General features: G+C 36.4%; 1 protein-coding gene across 6 annotated transcripts in view; it reads left to right on the top strand.

Moving 5' to 3' along the window:
* FAM13A (family with sequence similarity 13 member A) overlaps window positions 1-22,141 on the top strand; it is a 281,449-nt gene that overhangs the window by 199,633 nt on the left and 59,675 nt on the right. For all 6 annotated transcript variants that reach the window (XM_019629843.1, XM_019629842.1, XM_019629841.1 and 3 more), the window contains 2 exons: window positions 18,131-18,172; window positions 20,798-20,977. In XM_019629843.1, coding sequence (XP_019485388.1) covers window positions 18,131-18,172; window positions 20,798-20,977 — 222 coding nt within the window. The remainder of the gene's footprint in view (window positions 1-18,130; window positions 18,173-20,797; window positions 20,978-22,141) is intronic.

The raw sequence follows: 22,141 nt of genomic DNA on the forward strand, positions 1-22,141 counted from the left end.
ATATATATATATATATATATATATATATATATATATATATATATATATATAGTAGCGGGATGTTGAGTACAGCACAGGGAATGGGGTCAATGGAATTGTAACAGCTATATATGATGTCAGAGGGGTAGTAGATTGGGGCCGGGGGATTATCACTTTGTGAGGGGTGTAAATGTCTGATTATTACATTGTTTTGTACACCTGAAGCTAATTTTTTTTAAAAATCAAACTGAAGGAAAATAAATAATTTACTACACACACACACACACACACACAGATAAAATATAAACAAGAGACCCTATCAGCTACACATGGCCTTCCAGAACTACATCCTCATGCCCCCTGCTGGGCAAATCTGGACCCACTTCAGTGCTTTTCTCTGCCTTCCACACCCAACAAAATCTGGGCCCAGATTTTGTTGGGCCCAGAGCTGATTGTGGCAGCGGGGCAGAAAAGGAAAGAGTGTTTTCTGTCTGTCCTGTGGGATCTTAATTCAACTACATTCATTGAGTATGCATGATATACATCAAGCAAGGGAGAAGTGTTTTTTGGCATTGTGTTTTAGAATAGTATTTTTCAGTGTGGGTCCTGACCTGCTAGTGGTCATAAAGCCAATTTAGCAAGTTGTGACCAGTATTTTATATAATTTTACATAAGTGAAATATAACAAAATAAAATATATGCAAAGTAAGAATAATTTCATGAAATGTGTGTCCATTTTGTGTGTATGTGTCCTCTCATGATATAAAATCTCTTTCTAACTGGATCATGGCCAAAAGTTTTTATAAATATTGTATCTGGACTAATTGTGGATAGTTCATTTGAATGAGAGGTTAGCACAGGCCTGAAAATCAAATCCCCATGACAGTATGGGAAGTCCATTCTAGTCGTAACATTCCTACAAATGAATTTTCAGAGCACGACCTTTTTGTACGATGAAGACACCTTTGTTAAGCAGGTTCTTATTTCTGAGTTTAGGGGGGAAAAATGATTTTATTTTTTTTTTTTAGCAGATATGTGTTTCCTACGGCTGCTGGAATAAAATACCACAAAGGGGGTGCTTAGGACAGCAGAAACTGATTGTCTCACTGTTCTGGAGGCCAGAAGTCCCAAATCAATGTGTTGGCAGAGCCATGCTTCCTTTGAAGGTGCTGGAGAATTCTATGTTTTGGGCCTTTCTCTTAGCTTCTGGTACTTTCTTGGCCTGTGGCAGCACAACTCCAATATTCACATGGCAGTTTTCCTCTATGCATGTCTGTCCCTGTGTCCAAATTTTCCCTTTTTATAAGGATGCCAATCATACTGCCCACTCTTAATGACTTCATTTTAATTTGATCACCTCTGTAAAGACCCTGTCTCCAAATGAGGACACATTCTGAGGTACTGGGCATTAGGGATTCAATATATCTTCTTGAGGGGATACAATTCAACCCATAACTATACAGTGATACCTTGGTTTGCGAGAATAATTCATTCCAGAAACAAACAACAGTACTCGTATTGCAAGACGTCACTCATTTACCAAGTTAAAATGTAGGTATATAAATAGCACCGTATTAGAAATGTTTGCTTGTCCTGCAGAACACTCGCAAACCACATTACTCGCAATCCAAGGTATCACTGTATTTCAAATCTCCACTAGGCGGTCAAGAAAGTGGTAGAAATATTTCCCTATCTTACTGGGGAAAATAGTTCTAGATTTTTAGAAGTCTTTTAGTTTTGCCTGTTTGTTTTGCCTCTAAAATAATGCCTCTTAGTGTTGGCTAAAAAACTCATGTCCTGTGAATATTAACAGCTTCAGCTCTTGCTTTTACCCTTTGGTCAGGAAAATCGATTTACTCTTGAACTTCAATAGTTTGTTTTTATTTTTATTGGCTAGTGTTGCATTTTTAGTCACAATATACAAATAATAAAATGGTAAAAATAAAACAAAACAAAAGGAAACTGCTAGGGTTTACAATAAAGAAGTATAGATACATCTACAAAAACGTCCCCCCAAATTACAGCTGCAAACACTTAGCTGTGAACTGATCTGAAAACTTTTACATTTGTTTTTCAAAAAGATCAGGGGGATTATTTTTTCCCCATGTTACTGAATGGAGCCAAGCCAAAAACCTGAGCAAGCAGCACACACAGTTGGAGAGGGATGTGGCCAGTGCCTGAGGCTGTGAATAAATCCAAATGCTCAAGTAAGTGTGGCACTTGATGTTTTGTAGAGGAAGGAAGGAAAGAAAAATGTGCTAACTTCACTCACCTGGTCATTCTCTAAGAAAAATTCATCTAACAAAATTCTTCTTAGCACATTTGACTGCAACATGAGGAAAAAAACCTGAATTCCATACAAATGTTTACTTTTAATTTTCTCCTTTCACTTGTCCCTCACTTCCTCTCTCCCTTTTGCTCTTTGTTTTTCTTTTTAAGGCCCCATAGATGGTTTTCCTGGTTTTTTCAATGAATGGAACCTAATCCTTAGCATTTACCCATATTTCTATCCTCAAGGAACACTTACAAACTATCACTAGTAGCTCAAATCACTTGAAAATGTTTTGAAAGTGTGTAGCTAAATATGCAGATTATGTTAATTTTTTGGTAGCTAGCCACATTAACCAATTAGAAAATTGGACTGATTGGAACCTTTCAAAAAGGAATTGAATGGAATGATGGTTTGATCCAGTAATTGAATGTCCAGTGTGAATGCCCCACTCTGGGAATTCTCCCAACAGTATTTGATTTTTCTTAGACATAGAAAACACCATGCTTTTCATGATTTCAATTAGCTGCTATATAATTAAATTGATAGGCATTGAATTTGGTGGTTTCAGCTTAGAAATTAGTACAACTCATGAAGATGGTAAGTCTAGGTGTCATTCATTTATCTGCATTTACCAATGTTGCACCATATGAAATAGTACGTTAGAACCCTGCTAAAACTCTAATATATATGTTATTGTCATTCTCATTTATAGCTTCTTAGATTTGGGCTATTACTTGGGTCTATTTGATAAATGTTCTTCCTACAGTTTTGAGAGAATATAATACCACATGTCTGAGAACATTAAGCACCTGATCCTTTACACTCAGGAGTTGATTGCCCAAATCTCTCAATATATGTTTCAATTTAAAAAAAATAATAAAGGCAAACTAATTGGCTTTCTGAGTCAGAAAACAGGAAATAATTAAAACATGGCGTTTATACTAGTAACCAAGGAAGAAATTGAATGAATTCCAAGTTGTTAGTTTGTCATTGGCTTAATTTCATGACATACTTTCCCTTTCATTCACATTACATGTGCTAACTTTATTTTTTTAAGATTTTTTTTTTAATTGGGGGATTGGGGGAGGGAAACAGCGCTGGGGAATTGGGGGGAAGGGGAACAGGCAAATTGCTGTCCTTTTGTTCTTCAGTCTAGTTGTGGAGGACGTCACTTCACTGGCCCATGTTGTTATTATCATTGCGCTCTTCCCTGCTGAGGCTGATCGGTCGCCGGCCTCTGGATGGCTGCTCATGGCGGCTTTTAGCAGCTCATGCTGGCTGCCAGCCACACATGGTAGCTTATGGTAGCCCACTGCAACTTCACTGCAGCCTACGTCGTCGCCGGTGACCCACAGCAGCCCATCTCCAGGTCGAGCTGCTGCTCACCATCTTAGCTGTAGAGGGCAGTGTCACTGGCCCTGACTCATGTGGGATCCAAACCAGGGCCCTGCTGCTCAGAGCTGGCATCCCAAGCCAGCTCTTAACCAGTGTGCCACTCAGCTGGCCCCTACATGTGCTTTTATAATTTTTAAATGAATCAATTAATTTTCAGTTTAAAATTTTGACAGAAAGCATAACTCATTTAATATCATTGGACATGCCTGAGAGTGACACAAAACCATAAGGCATAAATGGTCTCTATAAAATAGATGTCTGGGGGAGGGGGGCCTGTAATAATAGGACATCTATGTTGCATAGATGTAGAACTGGTGATCTTTTCAAATGTTTTGCATTCTGATATGTAAATTTTGTGCAAAAGTTTATTTTCTCAGTTCTATTTGGAAGAATTGTCCTTGGTTATTTTCCTTAAAATTGTCTTTAAAAATCGCTGCATTAAATTTATTTTTAGAATTAATTGATTTAATCACTTTGAAATCAATGCTTTAGTTGTTTCAAAATTTATACCTTTGTCAAGATTACATTACTAAACCCCAGGCAAGGTTACTTTTATGAAAGGGAAAAGAGGAATATGCTAATTAACTATCAAAATTGATTTATTTATCTTTATTTTCTTTTCTAATTGTATTGTTATTCTCGGGTAATGTGCATGAATTGCTTCCCTATTGACTGCTGCTGATTGAGTAAATCTAATTCTCAGTCTGTTTCATTTTATTTAAATTTTAGTGCTTACATTTTCTTTGTTGGAACACATAAAACTAGTCAAAATTCGGAGACATATCCAAATTAGGAATCAGTGATTTTTGTCTTTCGTTGACAAATTTACATCGTGCAAATGCAGCCTGAAAAATATTTGCTTATGATTAAAAACTTGTGTTTCTATCAAGAGACATTCTTGACATACTGCCAGTATGTTTTAATGAATTAATCACTTTACGTGTTCTATCAGGTATAATGTCTTGCAAATGGACTTTGACTAAGGTCAGTGTAGAGTTGCTATAATCAAAAGTATGACATGGACACACAATCTTGAGGGCTGCTGGAATGCAGACTAACCATCGCATGAAAGTTCTTCACTGACCAATTCATCCCGCCATGTTTTGATAGGTTAAAATTGAAGGGATGACAGGAAACAGTAAATGGAATAACATGTAGTACAGCAATTTCCACATCACTAGCTGTGTGACCTGGATAAGTTATGTGCCCACTGAGCCTGCGTTCCTCAAGTGAGGAGCAAGTACCAGGGAAGGTTTTTCTGAGTATTAATGTGAGATAATTAATGTAGAGTGCCTCGTAGTACCTGGCTGATAAATAAATGTGTGAGGGAGAGAAGGAGTAAAGGCAGAAAGGACTGGTTGGTTTTGATGGTCTCTATTGCCACAAAGAGATTTAGCACACAGCAGCCAAAACACACCAACAGCCCTGTTCAGAACCTTGCGCCATCGAAATCATCTCCCAGAAGCACTTCTAAACTCTAAGAAAACCAAAAGTAGTGATAATTGAATGTTCACTAAAGTACCCTTGTTAATTTTCATTATAATTTGTTGCATGTTAGAGTTAAGGATCTGTTCTGGGCAAAGAAGTATTTAGTACAGTTCCCACTGTATAACACAGGGAGGAGGCGTTTTCCTATAATAAAATCATTATAGGTTTTTAGTTGCAGCCTTTTGCATAATATTGGTCATAATTAGTACTTTTTGACATTGAGTCCTTGATTAGAAAATAAACTTAATTCTAACACTTTTACAATTTGTTAAGTACTTTCAAGGAATATTTTGAAGTCCAATGTGTAACCTTTATCAGTTTAAGTAGTTACTTCCTGTAATAGTACCAACCCAGGTGCTTTCTTCCCACGACACCAAGACATACTATCTCAGGTGTTGTCACCTCTGCCTCTTCAGTCCTGCATAACGACAAGCTTTGCCTCAGCCCATCTACATCAGCGTGGACAATAAAGCTGATCCACTACTCACCCTTCACTTAGGAAGAATTGGCACAGCTACAAAAATACAAACTTTGGCAACATAAGCATCAGAATAGCTAAGCCATATTGAAATGAGAAACTAAAATCATAAGAGAATGAAAAATAGTATCTCATATTTTATTTGCCATTTTCCATCTAAAATTTTAAGACCTTTTTCAACTTCCAGGGGTGGGGGGGAAGGATGGAAGGGGTGTGTGTGTGTGTGAATAAATGTAATAAGATTTGGTGATCTCTGGTGTAATATTACCCATTGAAGCAAACTTTTCTCTATTGATGCTTAAGAAAGTTGTAAAATGTGAGAGAAAGAATGCTGAAGTTAACTAGTTGTATCCCCAAAGGTGGCATACAAGATTAAAAATAGGGGTACAAGAAGAAAATATTAGAGCTTCTTTTTAAATTTTATTTAATACTTCACAGAATGTTTATATTTAATGATTCACATAATATAGATAGATATTTATCATATATTGAGGCAAGTGACTGCTTAAACGCTAATTTTATATGAGCACATAATCCAAAAAAGTTCTAAGACCACTGCAGGCACTAAGTGGGGAGAGACTCATTCTTTGTTTTGAGCTCATTTACAGAAGGAAAAGAAAAAAAAAAAAGTTAAAGAAAGGAAAAAATTTTATTGTGTGTATTTTACATTCTTTGAAATTAAATACTTTTATATTAAGCTTCATATCACTTCTCTGTTGTTTGAGGAACTTACACCATTTTTATGATATCATCTATGTCCTTTCAAATTACCTATACTTGTTAACTACAGAAAACAAAGGGAGCTAGTGTTGTTTACTGATGCACTTTTCACTGTTAGGGCATCTTTCCTGAAGTGACTCACACTTAACAGGCATATGTGGAGGGCTGTTTCTTCCTTTCATCATCATGTTAATGAGCTGTAATGAGCTTTATTGAGATAATTGAGTATGTAATCATTTTAAGGGTTTCTGTGTAATATATGAATACTTGGATTGGGCTTGTAGAATAAGGTAATAAAAAGCTTCCTCTTGAAAGTAAGGTGTGAATTATTTTTGCCTTAGGCTAATCTTGAAAGTAACCTCCCTTGATGGTCTCCCTTGAAGAAATAATAGGCTTTAGTTAGGTCCAAAGTAGAGTGTGTTTTCCTAAAGTTACTTCATCATGAGATTAGCTTTAATGTGTCAAAACAAAATTTGTGACAGGTAGAACAGTTTTAGTAAAATGGACATGTTATAATATTAACAGAAATGATATTCAAAATTTATTTTCTTTTTAGTTCACAGGAAGATGAAAGACCTGTATCGCCTTTCTATTTGAGGTTTTTATTTTATTTTTGTTGGTCTATTACAGGGAATGGAGGAGGGTGAAGACTTCTTTGGGGGTATTTTGCCCATTTTAATTCTTTTTAATAGAATATTCTACCCTGTGGTCAGACTAAGCTTATTAGGACCCCTTACCACGTTGTTGTTCATGCTTTGTTTTTCTTCTCTTTGGTTTAAGAAATCTTAAAACAAAATTTAATATAGTCAAAAAGATTAAAATAAGATATTTTCTTTTAAATTCACAAATGTCCAGGTAGCCATTTTAACTTCAAAAAGTGCCTGATGATTAGGCTGTAAGTAAATTTTAAAATATTCTATACGTCTATACAGGCCGATGAGGGGTGTGAGCAAGTCGCACTTGTGGAAAAAACCTTAGGTTATGATAGATCATTTTCTGTATAGTAGTGAAGTGTGACGCTAAATGCTCAGCAAGTTCATGGACTTTAGTATTATTTTCTAAAGCTTATAAAGCCAGAATAGCAACTATTAAAAACAGGTAAGTATACAGAATTCAAAGTAGAGGTTAGAGGAGATCACCTCTCTCCAGACTTAAACGTTTGCTGTATTCATGTGATTTTCAGTGAACCATCCAATTTAGAGATAACATAGAACCAAGTTTTTCTTATAACATTTCTTTCCTCACTGCCTACCCACATTAAAGGCTTAGAAAATATATTTGATAATAATATGACCATATGAATTAAAGTTAAAATTGCTGAATTTTTTTTTAATCTTTTCTCAATTTTGAAATCTACGTTTGTAAAGGAAACGTCAGGATTGTTGTACATAATTTGTTTGTGTGTTTTTGAAGCCGATTTGTTGCAATAGTCCCAAAGATAGATTTAGACTTTAGTTCAACCACCAGTAGTAGTTCAGAAATGTGTCATAGGTCTCCAGGCTTAGCCAAGTAACTGCTTTTCAGTAGTGTTCTGGCCTTCAGCGAGTTGAAGCATATTGCGTAATCGCTTTGTGGCTAGAGAGGGAACATTTGAGGTTTCAGTTTAAGACAACATGGTGGTTCATTTGATTCATCCTGGTTTCCTGCCAACCCAATCAGCATATTCTGGTTCATTGGCTATCTCAATTGTGCAGTTACTGTAAACACATGAGAATATTGTTGCTGAGCACATGGTGACTCTGGTATTCATTATGTAAATACACACAATATCAAACAAATGATTATCATATATTAATGGAAATTAAGTTTTACACAATACAGAAGATTACAGCACAGGATCTTGCCATCTAATGAGAACTATTAGTTCTCTGAATATCTTATTTTTATTACTCTGGGTAACATCACCCTGTGTTTTGCATAGTATTGAATTTTTTTTTTTACCACTACTGGAAAAAGCAGATGGGGAAATGGGTTTGTAAGTGATAAGTCTTCAAAGACACATAATTGTGTTTTACAGTGTAATAATTTTTGTAATTACCTAGACTGATAATATAGTCTTGAAAAAGAAATTCTGTACTTGCAAAATAAAAGTTAAAAATGTAATTAATATAATTAACATATTACTGAACTCTTGATAGAAGCCATTTGACCTTTTAGTGTTAAGAGTTAAAAGCTAAAATATGATAAAAGTATGAAAAAGAATGAATATGCATAGTAGCCCACGTTTATGGTAGAGGTAAAGTTGAAAAAAAGGAAAAGTTACCAGCAGGCATTCTTTTCACATGAGGGAAATTTAAACTAAGTAGAACTATTTCATAAATGCAAAAATTATTATTTGATCTGAAATTAAATTTTTACATGTAGTGTCTTTTTCTGAATAACGTTATATGATAGTTTCAGAAATTATGTAAGAATTAGGTTGGTACAAGTTAATTAAATGTTTTTTTACTACCCACTTGACACGAAGCAGGGAGAATATATTGGTAAAACATGAACCTTTTCTTTTTCAAATTATTTGCATGGGTGGTTGAGATTGACTTTTCTAACATACAGAATTTAAGTAGAAGAAAGAAAACAGGATTGTTGATTATTATTAAGTTCTTATAGTTTTTAGACTAGAAATATAACATGTCCATTGATAATTTAATTTATAAATTATTGCACTTTCTTGGCACTACCTCTAGGAAGAGCAAATGAATGTGTAAATATTGTATTTTAAATATATTTAAATAAATTTCTGTAGTTTTCTTGTCTTTCATTCCTCCCCCCTGCCACACACTCACACTTTATTATTTAAGATTCTTTTCTTGCAATGCTCCAAAAGGGAAGTTATTGTAAGACTCATTGATTTCATAATGATTTGTTAACATGATGAAAAACTAAACTGGCTCTTTTAAATCCAAAATAATATTTACTGTGCCTTTTTGAAGAGTAAAAAGTGATTGGAAGTTACAAAATGATATCTTCCCTGACAAGGAATATTTAATATTGAATGTTATATATTGTATTTTGACAGTGTTGATAGGTCAGGTTTTTCAGGGCGTGAGAGGAAAGGCCCAATCAAGAGATGAGACACATCAGCTGAGATGGGAACTCCCCAGAAATGGATCTAGCCACAAGCTGCCCGGCAGAGGGCATGGGGCAGCTGGCCAGTGGTGGGATATTCAGTTTGGTGGCTTATTCTGAAAGGTCCAGCATGAGTTAAAACAGCAAAACTCAGTGACTGCAAGCCTGGCATTGGCAGTCTTCAGGGAGACCAGATCAAAAGAGAGAGAAAATAACAGCAAAGCAGGGCTCCAGTTTCAGAGGAAGTAGGGTAGATGATTCATAAAGGAACTCATATACAGAGGTCAGACAAGCTTCCAGCTATTGTAGTGGAGACAGAGTCTGTGTTTGGGTAGAGGATAAAGGTGGACACCATGCGGAGAGGCTGCAGTGCACCACTGGACATTCCAGGACCTTCCTGTGGCTAGGGGAACATGGGGTGTAATGCAGGAGAGGGGACCAGAGAGATCATTTCAATTGTTACCTTGCTCCACTTTTCACCTGATAGAATTTCCATTTCTGTGATTGCAAGTCTCTTTATTTATTTATTTATTTATTTATTTATTTATTTATTTATTTATATTAAATTTATTGGGGTGAGATTGGTCAATAAAATTATATAGGCTTCAAGTATACAATTCTATAATACATCATCTGTATATTGCATTGTGTGTTCACCACCTAAAGTCAAATCTCTTCCCATCACCATATGTTTGACCCTCTCTACCTTTTTCTACCTCCCCTCTTCCCCCCTTACCCCTCTGGTACCACTAAACTGTTTTCCATGTCTGTGAGTTTTTGTTTGTTCCTTGTGTCTGTTTGTTGCTTTCAATTTTATATCCCACATATGAGTGAAATCATACAATTCTTGATTTTTTTCTGTCTGACTTATTTCGCTTAACATAATAATCTCAAGATCCATCCATGTTGTTGCAAATGCCACTATTTCATCTTTTCTTATGGCAGAGTAGTATTCCATTGTATATATGTACAACACCTTCTTTATCCAACCATCTACTGAAGGACACTTGGGTGGTTTTCATGTCTTGGCCACCATAAATAAAGCTGCAATGACTATCAAAGCATATACATCTTTACAGATAAATGTTTACAGATTTTTGGGGTATATACCCAGAAGGGGGATTGCTAGATCATCTTCATTCTCTCTTAACAGTCATGGGAGAACCACATTTTAGTCTACTGTACAGTCACTTGCCTTCAATCTTTTCTGTTGTAAAGTAAGGCTGTTATGAATAGACATGCACTCATAGTCTCATTCTGGATTAAATATCTTCTGTAATAAGAACTAGGTCTTCTCTACTTTCAGTACTTCTTTAACCTAACCTAACTCAGCACAGAGCCATTTATTCTTTTTTTTTTAAAGGAAAGAAATCGTAGCTACAAATCTACACCTGCCGCTGTTGTCCCATGCGGCAAGTTTATTGCAGCTACAGTAGCTCAAACAGTAGGTGTCATTGTTTTCCAGATGCTCATTAGAGATTACCTGCCCCTTGAGGTGATTAAGGAAATGAAAGGGGAGGACAGGTTATGCCAAACCCTTAGTAAGATTGCTGCAAAATAAACATGAACCTGCAAACATAAGGTGAAGAACAGTCTTGGCTCAGAGGTCCATACACTGGCCTCTTTCATAGTCTAGACTAGAATCCCAGCAAAGGAGCCCCTACCTCAATTGCTTAGATTGGCATCAAAACAACTTTTGCTGTAGGTGTTGTTCTGTGCCACATTCAGCCTGCTATTGTCTGAATTCTTTTGCCTGGCATCCAATCAGCTCTAGTCAGGATCTGTTACTATTGCTCCTTCTGTTTGTCTGAGTCTTCAGTGTCTGCACGTCTGGGTTTTTATTTCTATGGCTATTTCCCCTGGGACTAGGATTTTTTAGTCGCCACTTTCTATTACTCCTCATCTCTGCCAGCTCCCACCTCACCTACGCTATCTCACGTTCCTTATGGCCAGGGTCAGATCCCATCCTCATCCTATCCCTTCACACTGCAACCCTTGAATTCCTTCTTCCTTATAAATTACTGGCTTATACATACAGCCTGTATACCTACAACCTTTCCTGTGCTTTATCAAAATCCTAAATATGTGTTTCAGTGGCTGCAAACCTATAGCTAGCCTTGTTCATTGGGCTCTAACCAGCTCACCTGGCGTCCGAATGGTGCCTCCTTGACTGCCTAACACCTGTCTTCTAGCACCTGCACTGATCTCCCTCTGCTTTCCCGTTCTCATTTTTAGAGGTAATTTCACCTTCTTAAGAAAACTGAAAATAAATGATCCACACATTCAGAATAAGAACTTATAAAAAGGAAAAAAAGCAAACTCTTGGAAACCAAAAAGTACTTAATAATAAAAGAAAACAGAGAAAAGGGCATGACTGATGTTGAATTTGTCATAATTTATGGTTATTTGGGAATAAAAATGCAAATTATAAAATAGATAACCTCCTGATAAACTTATGAAGAAAGCAGAACAGTACTAATAATCAGAATTGAAGTTTGCTGTAAGAGATACAATAGTTTTTAAAATATTAGAGAACATTTCATGCAATTTTATACTAATAAACATGAAAATCTACATGATAAAAAGTTTTTTGGAATGTATAAATTTTGAAAAGAAGAAAATTCCATTTAAACACAAAAAAAAGTACTTTTAGTAATCTGTTCTAATTTTAAGAAAATAACCTGATGTATAGCCATGGATTTATGTGAAAAGCATCACTATTTGAGGATAAGGATTATGTCCTTGTTAAGGATGCACTCTAAAGCCAGATTACATGAGATAGGATCAGAGCTTTGTAAACCTGAGTGAGATACTAAACCTCTCTGAACCTCAATTTCCTCATCTGTAAATGAGTGCAGTATATATATAGTGAACTATTCATTTCATTTTGTAATTTTGCTTTATAAAGACCATAGTCTAAAAACTAAGGAAACTGAATTTCTTTTCATGCAAAACATGCTAAATATGTAAAATTGAAAACTGTTACAACTTGAAAGAAGCTGTACAAAAGCTGAGTATTTTGATGGGCTCTATTAGAAGGTACGAACCTCAAAAAATACGAAGATAAAAATTTGTCCTACTGAGTCATACATGTAGCAAGTTTTCATGATATATTCTAGTATTATATACATAGTATATAATTTAAAACCAAAATATAAGACTTTTTTATCCAAATTATCTGTAATACCACCACAAAAGGGTGATGCAATTTTTGTCAAAGTCTAAATATCTATAAATACTACATTAAATTTCTGTATATGGTAATCAGAGCTAAAAGCTAAAGCAAAGTGAATAAATATTGAGGATTGAGTATATATATATATTTTTTAATTTTTTTATTGGGGAATTGGGGGGAGGGAACCAATGTGGGGGATTGGGGAAAGGGGAACAGACAAGCAGCTCTCCTCCCGCTGTTCAGTCCAGCTGTGGAGGACGTTGCTTCACTGGCCCAAGTTGGCACCATCATTGCACTCTTTCCGGGCGAAGCAGATCAGTCACCGGCTTCTGGATGGCCGCTCACTGTGGCTGCTGGCTGCTCACGATGGCTGCTGGCTGCTGGCTGCACACGGTAGCCCATGGCAACCCACTGCAGCAGGGGCTGCAGCCTACGCCTTGGCCGGCGACTCACGGCAGCCCAGCTCCAGGTTGAACTGTTGTTCAGCATCTTAGCTTTGGAGGGCAGTGTCACTGGCTCTCATATGTGGGATCCGAACCGGGGCCCTCTGGCATCCCAAGCCAGTTCTTAACCATCGCGCCACTCGGCCGGCCCTTGAGTATATTTTTTAATGTATGACACTGTAAAGAATGAACTAAAATCATGAAAATTTAATTTAGAAATCCATTATACAATTACAAGGAAATAATGTTATAGTCATTTTATAATGTTAATGCTACTTATCAACGTTTAGTATTTAAAGATGATACCAAAAATACTGTATTCTGTTAAACGGACAAATTACAAGTTTCATGCCATTTTAATGATTACTTACATGATCTTTATCCTAGGCTTAGTTAAATAAGCATCATATAATTGTCTTTTAAACCCTTACTCATTAAAAATTGAGTAAATGTAAGTATTATCTTCTAGAGAAAAAGGACAATTCTGTTAGACCTGATGGTTCCTATTTAAAACAATAATATTTTTTTTACAGGTAGGATTTTATACACCACAGAAGAGAAAACATACAGAAAAAGAGAACACAAGCTTTTTCAAGATGTCTGGTTTTAGTAGATTTGAAACTTCTTTCTTTTTATATGTAAAGTTCTTTATTTCAAATCAAGAGATCTATTTTTTTTTAATTTTTTTTTATTTATTTAATTTTTTTTTAGCTGAGCCATCCTACTACCTGTTGGCAGCTCAGTAGCTGCTCAGCTCGGGCTGGACTCAAACCGCTGTTGCTCAGAGCTCAAACTCTTGAGCGAGCTCTTACCCAACTGAGCCACTCGGCCGGCCCAAGAGATCTAATTTTAAAGAATCTCTTGTCCACTGGCATCTATGCATTTTATCACATGCAAATTTCATAGACTGACACTGCTGAGCATAATCAGCTTACGGAAATGTAGTTTGGGTTTTGCTAATAAAGACTAAATATATTTAAATATGCCATAGAGTATATTTCAAAGTAGGCTTAGAATCTATTCTAAATGATCATACCAACAGAAAATTTAGTTGCATCAACACTTACAGTAGGCTTGGGTAATGAAATTGACCTTAATGCTGGAGTTCTGCACTTGAACATATTTATTTCAGTTTTGGATACTTTATCAACAGTAGGAAGGAAATGAACTCTTCCATATTCAAGCATTTATATTGCATATGTAAGAAGTTTGCCTATGGCCAGCCGAGTGGCGCAATGGTTAAGAACTGGTTTGGGATGCCAGAGGGCCCTGGTTCGGATCCCACATATGAGGGCCAGTGACACTGTCCTCTACAGCTAAGATGCTGAACAACAGCTCAACCTGGAGCTGGGCTGCTGGGAGGTCGCTGGCGACGGCGTAGGCTGCAGCCCCTGTGGTAGTGGGTTGCCATGGGCTACCGTGTGTAGCCAGCAGCCAGTGTGAGCGGCCAGCAGCCACAGTGAGCAGCCGTCCAGAAGCCGGCGACTGATCTGCCTTGCCTGGGAAGAGTGCAATGATGGTGCCAACTTGGGCCAGTGAGGCAAGGTCCTCCACAACTAGACTGAAGAACAAAACAACAGCAACTTGTCTGTTCCCCTCCCCCCAATTCCCCAGCGCTGTTCCCATCCCCCCAATTCCCCAATAAAAATCTTTAAAAAAAAAAAGAAATTTGCTTAGCAAATCAGTCAAGAGTCAAGGGCTCTGAAAAACAAATCATTCTTAACTGCAGAGGATAAAAAACAAGCTACATGTAAATGAAGGAAATCTCTATCTTTTTCTTTAACTAATTTGCTTATCACCTTTTTGTCAGTATCTTAGAATCATCTCCATGACCAATTACAGCTGTGGAAGCAGTTCCTATTTCAGACATTAAATGTCCTTAAAAATCTTTGTATTTGGTGGATTGTTAATCACATCCCACGGGAACTATGGAGGTAGACGGGTACCTGGCCAAAACCATTTTGGTCTCAAATAAACCATGACTAACATTGTATCATAAAACTAAATATGAAATTATAACCTTTTATAATGATTTAAACTTTAGGGTGATGAGCTTGAGAGCTAAAAGAAAACAGCAGAGATCACTAGCCAAGCCTTTCATTTTCTGTATGAAGAAACCAACCCAGCGCAGCCAGGCTCACAGTCTATGATTTCAGCTAATTAACTGCAGAGCCAAGACCAGACCTTCTCTTTTCTGATTCCCATTGGAAAATGTTCTCTTCTCAGAATAGTTAATGTTAGAGAAATTCTGTTACAAAAATATGAAAGTATGGACATGTTAAGTATACAGAAAAATCCAAGGGTTATTAAAGAAACATAAAAAATATAAATTTATCATAAATTTGAGCTAGGATCAATATGTTAGCAAAAATGAACATGATTCAATTACTTGGTTTCTTTATTGATTTATTTTGCATTCTGAGAAAGGCCCTTTAAATTGATATGATGGTTCAGGTAATTTTTCTTTAAAGCTGTGAGGGAAATTTTATGTATTTTATTTATTCACTCAGGTTAGCGTAAGTTTTCCAGATCATACTTTCATTCCTTAGATTAGAATGTTTACAAATAGCTATTGTGATATCTAAGGAACTGAAGTCAAAGAATTTTTCATTACAGGGATTTAGAGCCTTGCTAATGGTGTCTTTCACAAATCAACAGCTTCAGAATCACTAGGGAGCTTGCTAGAAATACAAAATGTCAACTTCCCCTTCCCTGGACCTCCTGAATCAGAATCTGTGACTGAATAAGATCCCTGATGCACATTAGACAGAGTTTGAGAACCATTTACTTAGTAATCTCAGAATCAGGTCCTATTTGTTGTCATTTCCTTGTCCCATTTCTTTCCTTATCTTTTTTTTTTCATTCCCACCCTTAAAAAAGGAACATAAAGATATCAGTGTGTGCTTTAATAAGCAAAAAAGAAGTTCATATCAAAAGTGTTTACAAGGGAGGAGAGGAAATATGTCTTTTCACTCTGAGACACTATGGGGGACTAATTAGCTAATTATACTTATGTGTGCTTTGGGGTGATTTTAGCACTTAGCAGATGTGTATTCTTTTTTCCTTTTCTAGTTCCCCCCGAGTCATTATTCACATTGCTCCCGGCTCCCAAACCAAGGTTGTGTAACTGCATTGAGAAGTGGAGTATAGGAGTTAATTATACAGTGCTGAATTTACAGAGGGTGAGCCACAAAGCATCAAATGCAGGGACTGCTTGTTCCATTTCAGACAGAGAGCAGCAAAGGATTTATTGCTGGTTATATAACCTGGGAACCACAGTGAATAACAGCCATTGTGAGACAGAGGAGAAATGGCTGTGATTAAAAGCAAAGTAAAATACCTAAGTGCAGACCTCCATGTGCAAAGATGACTGATGAGTCTTTCTTCTAGTGAGTGAGTGAGTGACAGTCTAGTGTAGCCATTAAGAGCTTAGGCTGTGAGCTAAAACTTTCTTGATTCAAATCCCAGCTCATTTACTACTTTGCTTTATGACTGTGGGCAAGTTACTTAACTTCTCACTTCTTCATCTGAAAATAAGGGGAAAGAAAACAATAGCACCTACCTCACGGTTTACTATAAACAGTAAAGGAGAAAATCTTTGTAAAAAACACTTAGCAGTATCTAAAACATAGTAAGTCCTCAGTAAATGTTAGGAGGTATTTGTTTGTTCGTTGGTTTGTTTATTAAGATTCTTCTCATCAGCTTCCCTTGTGCACAATAGCATTATGTTAGGTGATTTTTCTGGGGTTTGGCTGTGGCCTGTGGCTATGACAAAGAGCTGCAGCTTTAACTGAAGGAAGTTCTCTGAAACTAAAGAGTTAAGTGTCTGTCGATAACCTCTGGAATAATGATTACTATGCTGGGTATGATGGTTATGGTAGTGGTATGAAGCGTAATGAAAAAAAAAGTGAAATATCACAGAATCCCTTGAGGCACTTAGATTCTGAATTGCGAGAGATAAGATATACACGTACATGGAAGAAAAATTCAGCAGATGATTCCAAAGCAATACGTTCACCTGTAGAAAATTGCGCTATGTAAAGTAGGATGTTTGGAGTGATTGAAAGGCAACCATCAATCTTGGTCATTAGCAGCTTTTATTTTCTTGAGGCATCTTCTACAAACAAGGAAGAAAAAAGGAGAGAACAGATGAACTAGGGAAAACTGTAGTTTAACATGCACTAAAGATTTTTTTAAATCTCTTTTTTTAAGCTACTTTCAAACCTTGATTTAGAAGCCAGCTAAGCACTAGAGGGCAGACTGTGAGCAAGTGTTGATATCAATAAGATTACAATAGCTGCCAGCCTCACCCCTCACTGTGTTTATAGGAACATAGAGTATAGGTAAGAGGCGAAGTTCTGAAGGGTGCTAATCGGACAGTGTTCTGAAATCTCACCATTCCACTTTATAGTGACTGCTTTTTAATACTTTCAAAGGAATTCAGGCTTTAGAGAAAATGGGAAAGTAGAAGACATTTAGAAATGTCCAACAAAAGGACGATGGTATGATGAAACATAAAGCTTGAGGTATTTTCCATCTTGTAGAATTTAGGAAGAAAAGGTGGTTTAAAAAAATGACTTAGAAATAATGTTGAAAACAGTGTTGGTTCCTTGTCCTCTATTCGCTACGGTCCCCGCGCTGCGCTCTCTGCATGTCCAGAGCCCTTTTAGAAAGATGCTTCTGCCTGCAGGTCTGGAAGGCCGGGTGAGGAGGGGATGGATTTGGGCTGGGGAGAGTGGGCAGTGGTAGAGCTGGTAGCCAGGGGGCTGTCAACAGCAATTACATTAACATTTGAGGAAAATAGAAAGACCCTGAACTATGGCCATGGCGTAAGGTGAGCAGTAGAAAGCGTTTTCAAAGGTCACTTGTGAAATTGTCATGGACATCTTTAAAATGGAAATAAAAAAACACTGTTCAGGGATAAACACTCAGGACCGTCTGTAATTCTAGAAACAAGTGAAAATCAGCATCTGTCAGGGATGGTGACACGTCCTGTGAGGGTCACCCAGGGCCTGGCTCATAGTTTCAGCCTTGGGTCCCCTTCGAAAGTTTGGTTCATAGTCTCTGATCCTCCGTCTAATCTGACTTTCTTTCTCTTTGCTTCTTTTCCACAGTGCCTGTGTATCCCAAGTCAGCAATGTCTCAACAACTGGAGAGTAAGTTACTTGAATTGGTTTGTTTTCCCCCTCCTTTCCCATGTATTAAACAGAAAAACAAAAACAGTTCTAATGTTGGATAGTATTGGAAGATTCATACAATCAGCAGCCAGATGAGTTTGAAAACTGCACGGAGGAGAGAGACCACTAAGTAAGAAGTGTTTCTATTGGAGCTTCTGTGTGGGTATGTGACTGGAGATGGCTCTGCCGTTTAAAAATGTGAGCGTTTTAGTTACTTCAGTCTAAATAATGTCAGAGTCAATATTTGCAAAGCAGTCTCTGCGCTTTGGGAGGTATCTTGCTACGGAGGATGCCATGAAAGGTTAATATATTAACTGTGTCTTTACTTCTTTTGTTAATCTTAGTCAGCCTACATTTATTTCCTGCCTGCACTGTGCCAAATAGTGTTAATGTCAAATTCACCTTGGGCTTGGCCTTCAGAGACTTTACAGCCTAATAGGACACAGTAAAGAAAGCAAATTAGCGATGGCAATAGTTCCATTTTTCACAGGGCAGTGGCAGTGCTCTGTTAATTATGTCCGTCTCATGCCTTTTTCCTAAGGCTCCCAGTTGCACTTTGACTAAAATCTAACCTCCAGCTACCTGCCCTTGCCTACTTCTCCAACCACATTGCTCATTATACTTCAACCACAGGACCTGTTTCTGGAGTAGGGCAAGTGTATGTATCTGCTGCAGAGCCCTTCCTTGTACCGGCTGTTTCTCTGCCTGGCGATTCACTTTCTTGTCATTCACCTCTTTGTCCAAATGCCATCTCATTTGAGAAGCCATCCCTGAGTACCCATAGTCACTCTCCAACCCTGTACTCTGTTTTTAGAAAGTATATCACTATCTGCAATTTCATGGTTTATTCGTTATCTATCTTTTCTCATAGCAATGTATATATTCTGTCATATTCATGGCTATTTTCCTAACACCTAGAAAAATGCCTGGCATATATTAGTGACTATATAAATATTTGTAAATAGTTCATTGTCCAAAGATTTCCAATCTCCCTTACTTCCTTGCTGGCACATGGATGGGCCTTTTTGGACCATCTCCCATCAGCAGGGATCAGGTGGACGGGGAGGGGAAGATGTGATATGATAAGGAGGAAGAGAGACTTAGAAGAGGCACTAGTTGGTATGAATTTGGATCTAATAGGATGAATTGGGATTTTTTTTTCCTTTTGTTTTAGGTTAGAAAGTAATCAGGGCAGGGGTGACTCTTCTTACTGAATTTTAAAGAGATAACATGATTATATCAAAACTGGCTTGTTCTTTCCTGCTTGTTTCCTGATAACCTGCACTTCTTATATGTCTTGTATAGTTTGGAAAAGGTGTGGGGTTAGTCAATATATATATATATATATATATATATATATATATATATATATATATATATATATATATATAAATGTACTCACCTTCCTATACCACTATTAGGTAATCTTGAATCATTGGGACATAGAATTCTAAATATAAAAGTTCTAATGCCCAAATTAGACTATGCTTACTCATTGTCTTAAAATAACTTTATTGAAATTCCTATGCGTCTGTTATAAAACTATACTTGGAAAATCTAAAGTTCTTCAATTTTTCAAAATTCATTTCTAAACCTAAACATTTAAAAAATATATATGTGGTTCTTTTTTCATTTTAACATCTTTATTGAGATACAACTGATACACAAAAACTACACGTATTTAATATGTATAATTTGATGTGTTTGAATGTGATTCTTTTTTCAACTGAAGGAAAACACATGTTTTGAGGAGTATAAGTTTAGAAATTTTCGTGCCAACTTATCTACAGTTAAATAGTTTGGTGATGAAAGAGGGTTTAGACACATTGAAAGATGATGTAGCTTTAAAAAATGATGCCTTATCATGTGCTCTTTTAAGTCCCTGTGATTTCCTATTTTTCTCAGTTTGAACAAAATAAATCTATTCTTCAACCTTCAGTAATATATATTGGGGGTGTTCGTATGAATACAACTTCAAGTATATGCATCACGCTTCAATTGAATAGAGGTTTGGAAAGATTTTGCCATTCTGTTGAGTAGTAATTGTTATGGTGAGGTGTTCCTTATTTAATAGCATTACTCCCTCTATAATTTTATCTTCAAGGGATTCTAAATAGATAATAGGTATTATAAAATTATTTGTGCCTATGTGCTTTGTAAATCATACTGTCTTCCTCTCCAGAACTGGTATGATATCTAAAAGAAACTCACCGTTGTAAGAATGGGTTTATTATTATTCTATAAGGAAAAACATCTTTCCTCAATCTTCCTTACATCCTTACATTAAATGAATGACACTTATTTCCTGAATGACTCTTATAACTGTTGCTAGACTTGCGAAGAGCATTTCAGTATTCCTAGACTCACAAAGATGAGAGACACAGTTATCAAATTGGTGGAATTTGTTCAGTTTAGTTGTTTTTCATGCACAATGCAAATATTTTTTAGATGAATGTCTCATACACTGTCTTTGCTCATGAAGTTGTAGATCTTTCGTTGAAAATACCAGTATTTCCAAATTTATGGGAGCATATTGTTAAAGGCAATCATTGATCAACTTGATGGCTTGATTCACTCTGTATTCTTTTTTTTTTTGTTAACCAGACTCTTAGAAAGAACCATTCGGTCAGCTGTAGAACAGCATCTCTTTGATGTTAATAGCCCTGGAGGCCAAAGTTCAGAGGACTTGGAACCTGGAACTTCATCAGCATCTTCTACCACATCCGCCAGACAGAGACGACGCCAAGCCAGGGAGCAGGATGAAGTTCGGCATGGCAGAGACATGTGAGTTGGCATTGGTACTTCTTGTTTGTGTTTTCTCTTCTTTTGAAAATATACCCCTGACTTAGTCACTGCCATAGTCACGCCCGTTTCAGTATTTAGGTTAAGACTTTAAAAGTTTTCATTGGGACCCTTCTAAACTTAGCTAACATTTGGAAATTCATGGGTGATTGAATAAATATTTCAGTGTCATATAAATGTTTGCTATATTGTAGGACGTTACCTCTGATTTAATATACTTCATGGCTTCCTCGTGAATATTTTATTTCAAGGGGTACTGAATGGTTGGAAGAGTAAACTGTCTTTTCCTTGTTAGACAACATTCACTTGGCTGTTCACTAGCTTATGAACCAGCGAATTTTTCTACTATATTGACCTGATTAAATACTAGACTATCACTATAATACTCTGACATTTGATTATTTTTAGTATAAGACAGGTTGAATTAAGTCTAATCAAAAGTGGAAATGCTTAAGATTTTTATTATTATAATGACTAATTTTAAGGCAGCCCAAGAACATAAATTTCAAGAATAGTATTACAAGGAACTTTATTCTCCATTAAAAGATTTGATAAAATACAGATGAATAAGCTCAAGAATGTGAGCTCTGAGCAATAGGGTTGCCGGTTCGATTCTCAGCCCGACTGAGCTGCCACTGGGCTGCCAACAGGTGGCAGGATGGCTCAGCTAAAAAAAAAAAAAGAGAGAAAAAAAATACAAATGAACTGTTGCCATTCATATCATTGAATAATCATGATTTAAATTGTCAAGGAAAATAAAGTTACATATAATAAACTATATTCATACATTTTTCCCAGAAGTTTTAATATATTTATGTACTTTAGTATTTAGCCTCTGTAAAGTTATTGTTTTGAACTCATTATTAAATGTCAGACACTAAACCCAATGGGGACTACCATCTTTCTTTTTCACCTGGACTCATAATCTCCACATCAAAATCTTTGTTTAAAAAAAAAAACCAAACTTCTTGCTTAAAGAGAGACACAAGAGATAAATAGTATAAATAAATCCCATGCTGCCCGTCATTGAGATGTTTAAGGGCTACATAATAAATGTAATTTTAGAAGTAAAACAATGTCAGTAGTATAACCCATTGACTTTTTAAGTGACATAAGCAGCACTTTTTTTTCAGTTTTATTGAGAAA

This window comes from Hipposideros armiger, unplaced genomic scaffold (genome assembly GCF_001890085.2).
Source record: "Hipposideros armiger isolate ML-2016 unplaced genomic scaffold, ASM189008v1 scaffold_870, whole genome shotgun sequence".
Taxonomy (NCBI): domain Eukaryota; kingdom Metazoa; phylum Chordata; class Mammalia; order Chiroptera; family Hipposideridae; genus Hipposideros; species Hipposideros armiger.